The 9,037-nt window shown below is 35.8% G+C and overlaps 1 protein-coding gene across 1 annotated transcript; it reads left to right on the top strand.

The window, feature by feature from the left end:
• Positions 1 to 357: 357 nt before the first annotated feature.
• LOC121759284 (putative late blight resistance protein homolog R1B-17) lies at positions 358 to 4,014 on the top strand. The gene is made up of 3 exons (XM_042154819.1): positions 358 to 982; positions 1,338 to 3,601; positions 3,846 to 4,014. The coding sequence occupies exons 1-2, from the start codon at positions 542 to 544 to the stop codon at positions 3,564 to 3,566; spliced, it is 2,670 nt and encodes an 889-aa protein (XP_042010753.1). The 5' UTR covers positions 358 to 541; the 3' UTR covers positions 3,567 to 3,601; positions 3,846 to 4,014.
• Positions 4,015 to 9,037: the final 5,023 nt, after the last annotated feature.

Genomic DNA, 9,037 nt, shown 5'->3' with positions numbered 1-9,037 from the left:
AAGTAACTACTCCTCCGTCCTAATTAAATTGAGTCAAATTCCTTTTGAGATTTTCCAATAAAATTGAGTTTTTTTTTTAAAAACAAAATATCTAATCACTTTTAATCTACCACCTACTTTACTCTTTCTTATATTTTCTAGTACTTTTTTTTCCAAATCATTTAACTTATTCAATACAGTTTCTTAATTTCAGTGTAAAAAAAAAGTGACCAAACCTCATTGGAACGGAGGAAGAGAGAGTACTGATGATCAAGCTTAAAAAATATTTTATGAATAGTTAATTCAAATCACAAGATGGAACACTCGATTTGCCATCCATATGGCATCACTTTTTATACTAAAATATGCATCTTTCTAATCAAAATAGAGCTTAAAATATCTCTGTAATTTCACCATTATTTATTCATGGTTTTCGCCGTGTGGGGCTGTCAAAGTAAACGAAGACTTGGTGAATTGAGCGAGGTTTGGTGTGAATCGGAAGATAAGAAACGACGACCACTGCTTCACTCTCACCGTTGACCACCGAGTGAAGAAGACTCCGATGGCCGACGCCGCCGTGGAGTTCCTTCTGGAGAATCTGAAGCAGCTGCTTCTCTACAATGCTAACCTCATCCTAGACGTGAAGGATCAGGTCGAGCTCCTCTACAACGACCTCACCTTGTTCAAGGCCTTCCTCAAGGACTCCACCGAGAAGCGGAGCAAGCACGAGACGGTCAAGGAGCTCGTCAAGCACATCCGCAACGTCGTCTACGAGGCCGAGGACGCAATCGACACCTTCGTAGCCCACGCCGCCGTTCACAAGGCGCGGAAGCACATTGGCAAAGCCATCCATTTCATGGATTACTCCAAGAAGCTTCACAGCGTGGCGCATAAGATTCAGTCGATTCGTTTGAGAGTGAAGGATATTTACGAGAATAAGAAGTTTGGATTCGAAGCTCTGCACATTGGGGGCGGATCTGACCGAGCCTCCAAGGAGAAAAAGGTGCAGTAATTAAAAGAGTAAAATATCTTCGATTTTTTTGTTACCTTTTCTGTAAATTTGACATGATAATTTTGCTGAATTAGATCATGATTCTGAACTGTTTTCCATTGTTGGTGAAGGATTATTATCATGAATCGATTATCGAACATCGTAGTGTGATTAATTTACTGAAATTCGATATGATAAGTTAATTTTGTTGAATCGAGTGTGAGCAAGTTTTTATGTATCAGAGATGATTATGATTTCTGAACTCTTTGTTTGCCATTGTTGGTGAAGATTATGATCATGAAGCCACGATTCTAATCGGATTAATTTGTTGAACCAATTTTATCTGACCAAGTCATTTTGGATACAGGCTCCGATTGTTGAAGAAGACAATGTTGTGGGATTCGAAGATGAGGCAGAAAAAGTGGTGGATCTTCTCAATAGAGGATCTGTTGATCTTGAAGTCATCTCGATCGTTGGTATGCCAGGGCTTGGTAAGACGACATTGGCTAAAATGATTTATCGTGATCCGAAAATCGAGTACGAATTCTACAAGCGTGCTTGGGTTTATGTTTCTCAAGACTACAGTCGTAAAGAAGTGTTCCTCCACATTCTAAGTAGTTTTGTGCAACTCACTGACGATATGTATAAGATGAATGACGAAAATCTGGCTAAAGAGCTCTCTCAACTCTTGGATAAATCGAAGTACTTGGTTGTTATGGACGACGTGTGGACTGAGGAGGCGTGGAATGATCTCAAGATTGCCTTCCCCAAGAACAACAAGGGGAGTAGAATCTTGATAACTAGTCGGATCAAGAAGGTTGCCAAGCATGCTAATCCGAATGCAGAACCTCATAATCTGCGGTTTTTAAATCCAGACGAGAGTTGGAGGTTGCTCCAGAGGAAGGCATTGGGTTCAGAGAATTGCCCTGATGAATTGGTGAGAGATGGAAGACATATAGCCAATGTTTGCCGTGGTTTACCACTTGCAATTGTCGTGATTGGAGGGGTTCTGCTAGAGAAAGGGATGGACGGGTGGGGGCAGGTTGCTAGTTGTGTGGATGCATACATTGCCATGGATGAGGCGAAACGCATGGATAGTTTCATAGCTCTCAGTTACAATGACCTGCCTTACCACTTGAAAGCATGTTTTATCTACCTTGGGATGTTTCCAGAGGATTTTGAGATCCCCGTGTGGAAATTGGTTCGCTTATGGATTGCAGAAGGATTCATACAACACAAGGAGGGGATGAGCCTGGAGGATTACGCGGAGGAATACTTAGAGGATCTTGTCAATAGAAATTTGGTGATGGTGGGAGAGTTCAGATCCAATGGTAAACTCAAAACATGTCGTGTTCATGACATGTTGCGTGAGTTCTGCAAAAAAGAAGCACAAGAAGAGAATTTCTTCCAAGAAATAAGGCGTTTTGATCAAAGCACTTTTGTGTCTTCCAATCCAGCCTCTGAAAGGTATCGCCGCCTTTCCATTCATTCCCGCGTCTTGAATTATATCTCCTCAAAACCAAATGGCCCACAAGTTCGTTCGTTCTTGTGCTTCTCGACTGAGGAGAGTATCCTACCGCCAGAGCACATCTCATCCATCCCTGCTGCATTTAAGTTGCTCCGAGTGTTAGATGGCCGCTCCATCATTTTCACGCGTTTTCCCACTGATCTCACTCAACTCGTCCATTTGAGGTATATAGTACTTTCTTGCACCTTTAAGATTCTTCCTGCTGCCTTATCCAGCCTTTGGAACATTCAAACTCTAGTTGTTGAGACTTCTTCGCGCACACTTGAAATCAAAGCGGATATATGGAAGATGATTCAGTTGAGGCATGTGAAAACCAGTGCATCCACTACTCTGCCACGCCCTCTCTCTAAATCAAGAAAGAGTAAAGATGATGTCTTGATGATAGGGAACCTACAAACCCTTTCAACCATATCGCCCGAGAGTTGCACAGAGGACATGTTTGCCAGGATTCCCAACCTGAAAGTTCTAGGCATTCGTGGTCAGTTGGCTAAACTTCTCGAGAATAAGGGCGGGAGCATGCTATTTGATGGTCTCGGGAAACTGAGCCATCTCGAAAATCTGAAGTTGTTGAATGATGTGTTTCCTCGTCCACCTTCAGAAGGGAGATTGACTAGCCTTCCTCAGAGGTACAAATTCCCAACAAAGCTCAAGAAACTCACTCTCTCAGATACTTTACTCGATTGGAAGGAGATGTCGACTCTAGGAATGCTGGAAAACCTTGAGATCCTCAAATTGAAAGATAATGCATTTAAGGGAAATTGGTGGCAGCCAGATGATGGCGGCTTTCGTTCTCTCAAAATTCTGCATATTGGAAGGACCGATCTAGTGACCTGGCATGCTTCGGCTCATCACTTCCCCAGGCTTAGAAATCTTTTCCTTAAACACTGCACTTACCTCGGGTCACTTCCCTTAGGCTTTGCAGAAATTTTGAGTCTCCAGTTTATTGATCTATATTGTACAAACACATCAGCTGCTGCTTCTGCTAGAACCATTAAGCAGAAAAAGGAAGAGATTCTAGGCAATCAAGGGACCATATTGAAGCTCTCTGTTTATCCTCCGGATCAATGATCGTCACTCACTCGATTGACCTCAATCCTTCACAGGTAACTGAAAATAAAAACTTTCAAGCAACAATTAACTGTTTATTTTGGTAATTAAGGTTTGAGATCATGAAAACTACAGTTCTTTCATAGAAAAGCAGAGATGGTCATAACAATTTTTATAATAACATATGGAATGTGCGATTTGAATATGCATCATGTACTGATTCACAAATCTCTTGCTAATCAACACAATCCGATATCACTAAGGTTTGTTTACGCGTTATTGGCTCATTGATTTTTGCAGGTGAGGATGTCAAACAAATGAAAGTTGATTAAAAAGTTATTGACTTCTATTGGATGTTGGGAGAAATGTGTTTCATGTTATTATTCAGTAATGCATTGAACTCCTGCTCTACACCTCTAAATTTTTCTGAATATTTTCTAAACTCCAATTCATCTTTTATTTTATTTTATTCTTTTTTGCTTGAGTTAGTTAGTAATTAGGATTTTTTTATAAACCAAGTTAAACATTTCATCGTCTGAATAGTGAATTATAATTCGAGGTATTCAAGTAACTAATTAATATCCGTGAATATAATATTTTTGCTTGCTATTACTATAAGAGAGAACATGTTTTTTTGTCGGTGAACTTTTCCAATGTATCATTTTTTGTCCGTAACGTTTCAAAATAGCATTTGAGGTCTATACTTTTTCACTGTTTTAAATTTTTTTGGACGAAAATAACCTCAAGACTATGAAGTGCAATTCAGTCGATTTACTCTCTCTTACGTTAAAATATTTAATTTATCTCCTTTCTTTCTTCTCTCCCTTTCTTTCTTCAAGTTCACGTTTTGAAGAATTACTTCCTATTAAGGGGAATAAGAAATAAAGATAGAAAAATTAAATATTTTATACTAGAAGAAGAGAGAGTAATTAGACTTAATTGTCCTTCATGACATTGAGAGTATTTTTGCCCAAAAAAATTTCAAAGTAGTGAAAAAGTATTTTACTATGATATCAAATCAAAATTATGGACCTCAAATGCTATTTTAAAACGTTATGAACCTAAAAAGATGTATTGACAAAGTCCTCGGACCAAAAAAGTTCTCTCTTACTATAATATACCCGTACACTAGGGAAATATTTCATTGCTTAAATAAAAGTGAGTTAGTAATAATTAATTAGAGATTACTTATAGTTTAAATTTTGGATTAAAATCTATTAATATCAGTTGAGATTTATGAATACTATTTAAATTAAATTAAATTAAATTAAATTGTAGGCAGTCGAATAATATATGTACGTCAGATCTTTTTTGGAAAACATTTGTAGAAACTAGAAACGGACAAATCCACATTATGCTTGTGTTGAATCTGATATGACAAGCCCAAAGTTTTGACAATAGCACATGTCGTTACATGTTCATGTTAATGTTAAAGTCATACATAACTAATCGTTGTTTGGGACGGAGGAAAGCTATTACATTTAAATTAACTACAATAGCACGTTCGAACTTATGATTTTGTCCACTTTATATATATATATATATATATATATATATATATAGGGAGATGATCAAAATAAGTATGTGTTTAAATCCAGAAATGCAGACCAAATCTCAGCCATAGGATTAGATGATCTAATGGTCAATAATTAACCAAAAACACGGAAGGTCATAATTAAGCAATTTTAGGTCATATTATAATATTTGGATTTAATGTCATACTAAGATCGTTTTAGGTCATGCTTTGTTAGCATGACCTACAAATTACCTAATTATGACCTAAAAGTGCCCTAATTATGATATTGTTCTGCGTTTCTGTATTTAAATCCAGTTTTGCATAGATCAAAACCCTATATATATATATATATATATATATAGGGTAGTGATCTATGACAAACACCCCTTAACCAAATAACTAGAGAACAAATCATAGCCACAGGATAAAAAAATCAAGGGCTATTATTAATACATGTAATTTTTAAATTTAAAGGAGAAATTAGTTCTCCTATCACTAATTTACTTCATAATAACAAGGCGTGGGTATAATGGTCATTGCACAAACAAAATTAGGGTTAAACTCTAATTAGTCGCTCATTCCTGAAAATCATTTCTCCCGCTCTTCTATTTTCTTCTCTTCTCTACTCTCTTCTTCTCGTTGAGGGGGGTGGCGGTGGGGCTGGAGAGGAGCGGGAGAGGTTTTTATGTGTGGTGAGGTTGTCACACCTCAACCCCTCTGACGTATACTCTTATAATAAATAAATCTCTTATCATAAAAGGAATCAATACACGTGTCTAATTCATAGAACATCCATATTATACAAGTTCAAACCAACACTTATCCGATACATATTTCAAAATATCATGTAAAGTAGTGGAACCCTCTCACTAGTCTATATACTATACATTTATCTACATGCAAAATGACGTGGAGAAGAAGGTTGCCAATATGTGTCAGCCGCCGAACCTAATAACACGTAGAGTTCCTATGACCCATGTCAGTCGAAACTTTACTGCTATCTTATTCCTGAAAAATTTAGTGGTTTATATGAGCCACAACTCAGTATATATAAATTTCCACCTTTAATCTCACATGATACAAACATCAAGCATATTCTTTTATCAATACATATAATCAGAAACAATATATAACATAATTTAAAAACAAACCATTTCATATTCATATGCATCTGCCACTCTATTTAGTTTATTATTCTGTAACAGTCAAGCCTGGTATCTGCCCGGGATTCCTCTATAATTGACCCGTAGGTCCCATTATGATTTGACCCGAAGGTCCCATTGTGTTTGACCCGAAGGTCCCTCTATAATTGGACTCATAGGTCCCTTTGTAATATGACCCGAAGGCCCCTCTGTAATTTGACCTGTAGGTCCCTCTGTAATTTCAGATCCAGGGCAAGACCGTCACAGATCCTCTTTAGTCCAATGATTCACATAATCGGTATCATAAACATATCCTTTGCACCAATAACATATCAATATCATATTCCATCAAATTATCCAATATATCTAAACAAACATGTCCATTTCAGCAATCAAATATTCATATCATATTCGACCATCAAAATCAAATAACATATAATCATATTGGATCACATCATATAATCAAATCATTCATTTTGTTTAACACCTAGCAAGGAAGCAAATAAAACATGTAAAATTAAAAGTGTGATTTATACACACCTGGATACGATATGTTCTCTAATTGAGCTCCTGATTCCATTTACTAATTTCTACTGATCCTAAAATATCATATGGAAATTCAATTCGAAAAACTATATACATATGTACTCGTGACTTGTGTGTGTGCATATTTGGTAGATTACAAAATAAAATTTAGAAAAATTACTTCATTCCATTTGTATAGCTCTCGTTCTCCCCCTTTTTTTTCTCTAAGCACTTTTGTTTCGCCGCCATCCTAATACAACATTTACATATATGTCGCAATTTGCTCTTCTTACCGACTTAGTCTATGACTAAGCTAAAAAAAAGAACTTTGCCTATACTCATCACACGTGCCTTCATAAGAATTTTACTAGTATTTCTTTACAAACTATTAGGATAAATATAAGAATTTATCACACTAGTCCATGCACACATTCACGTTATTACACATGCACACACTTAAAATAATTATTTAGTATTTAAAGTACTTATACACATATACTTTATCTATATAAATATATATAACATATAATTAAGCAAATAACATTATAAATATACAATGATAAATAAAACCATATTAATATACAAAATGATGCATGTTTCGGGTTGGGGATGTCACAGAGGTCGTCGCCGACGGAGGATAAGAGCAGGCGGTATCTGAAGCCGCCGGAGCCGGATTTGGAGGAGCTGCTGCCGGCGGGGTTCGTGGAGAGAACGACATACCATAAATTCCTTTTCTTTTATCAAGTACATTGTTTATTTTAATCAAACGATTTTATTTGCTTAGTGAATAACGCACTATGTTTGATTCATTTTATTAAGTTTTTCGTATGAGCTAGCTCTATTTTTCTTGTAGTATGAAATGAAAGAGATGTATACTGTCTATAACTCAATTTGGTTAACGAGAATGCGAATTTGCTGTGCATGTAATTATTTTCAATGTAATTATTTTCAATTTGTATGATATTGATTTGTGAGTTGAAGGAGTGATGCATCCAACAAGAAGCCACCATAGGCTATAACACAAGCGGCAGGCCCATTGTAAACAAATCTTGACCGTTCTCTTATCCTAATATAAGAGTGATGTGTTTTGTAAACAAGAGTGAAGTAAAATCATGCTAAGAGTGATGTGTTTTGTAAACAAGAGTGAAGTAAAATCATGCTAAGACTGATGTGTTTTGTAAACAAGAGTGAAGTAAAATCATGCTAAGAGTGATGTGTTTTGTAAACAAGAGTGAAGTAAAATTACAATAAGAGTGATGTGTTTTGTAAACAAGAGTGAAGTAAAATCATGCTAAGAGTGATATATTTTATAAACAAGAGTGAAGTAAGTGTTTTGTAAACAACAGTGAAGTAAAATCGTAATAAGAATGATGTGTTTTGTAAATAAGAGTGAAGTAAAATCGTAATAAGAGTGATGTGTTTTGTAAACAAGAGTGAAGTAAAATCTTAATAAGAGTGATGTGTTTTGTAAACAAGAGTGATGTGTTTTGTAAACAAGAGTGAAGTAAAATCGTAATAAGAGTGATGTGTTTTGTAAACAAGAGTGAAGTAAAACCATGCTAAGAGTGATGTGTTTTGTAAACAAGAGTGAAGTAAAATCATGCTAAGAGTGATGTGTTTTGTAAACAAGAGTGAAGTAAAATCGTAATAAGAGTGATGTGTTTTGTAAACAAGAGTGAAGTAAAATCGTAATAAGAGTGATGTGTTTTGTAAACAAGAGTGAAGTAATATCGTAATAAGAGTGATGTGTTTTGTAAACAAGAGTGAAGTAAAATCATGCTAAGAGTGATGTGTTTTGTAAACAAGAGTGAAGTAAAATTATGCTATATAGTAATGTGTTTTGTTAACAAGTGAAGTAAAATCATAATGGTATAAAATAATATAAAATAGGCCAATTTTATAAAATTGAGTAGGGCGCCGACTAACCAATTTATGCTTTCAATATCAATAATCTCCAATCCATCGATTCACTCACCAATCAACCAACACAAATCATTATCCCACATTTCAATCAAAACGGATATGTGTTAATTTCATGATCGATTCACCGCCATCACTCTCCGTCTTTGTAACGACAATAAAAATAGGCCACATTCCTCTCAAATTCTGCAAAATATGATTCATATTCATAGAATCACATTCCTCTCAAATTCTACAAATCCAATCTGCAACAACTCTCAAATAGAAATAGACATAGATCACTCTCTGTTTTTGTAATGACAATAAATAAACCCAACATTTAACCCTCTCCCTGCTTGAACCCACCGTGAATCCAACCAATTTAAAGGCTAGAAGAATGTCTTCCGGAT

The sequence above is a fragment of the Salvia splendens genome, chromosome 12 (assembly GCF_004379255.2).
Source record: "Salvia splendens isolate huo1 chromosome 12, SspV2, whole genome shotgun sequence".
Classification (NCBI taxonomy): Eukaryota; Viridiplantae; Streptophyta; class Magnoliopsida; order Lamiales; family Lamiaceae; genus Salvia; species Salvia splendens.
Note: the sequence above shows the minus strand (reverse complement) of the source record. Positions and strands in the feature narration are given on the sequence as shown.

What these genes read in the sequence shown, in the direction of transcription:
- LOC121759284 (XM_042154819.1), top strand. Translation starts at nt 542, where the DNA reads ATGGCCGACGCCGCCGTGGAGTTCCTTCTGGAGAATCTGAAGCAGCTG. An exon ending in GAGCCTCCAAGGAGAAAAAG is followed by an intron (nt 983 to 1,337) that starts GTGCAGTAATTA and finishes TTTTGGATACAG; the next exon opens with GCTCCGATTGTTGAAGAAGA.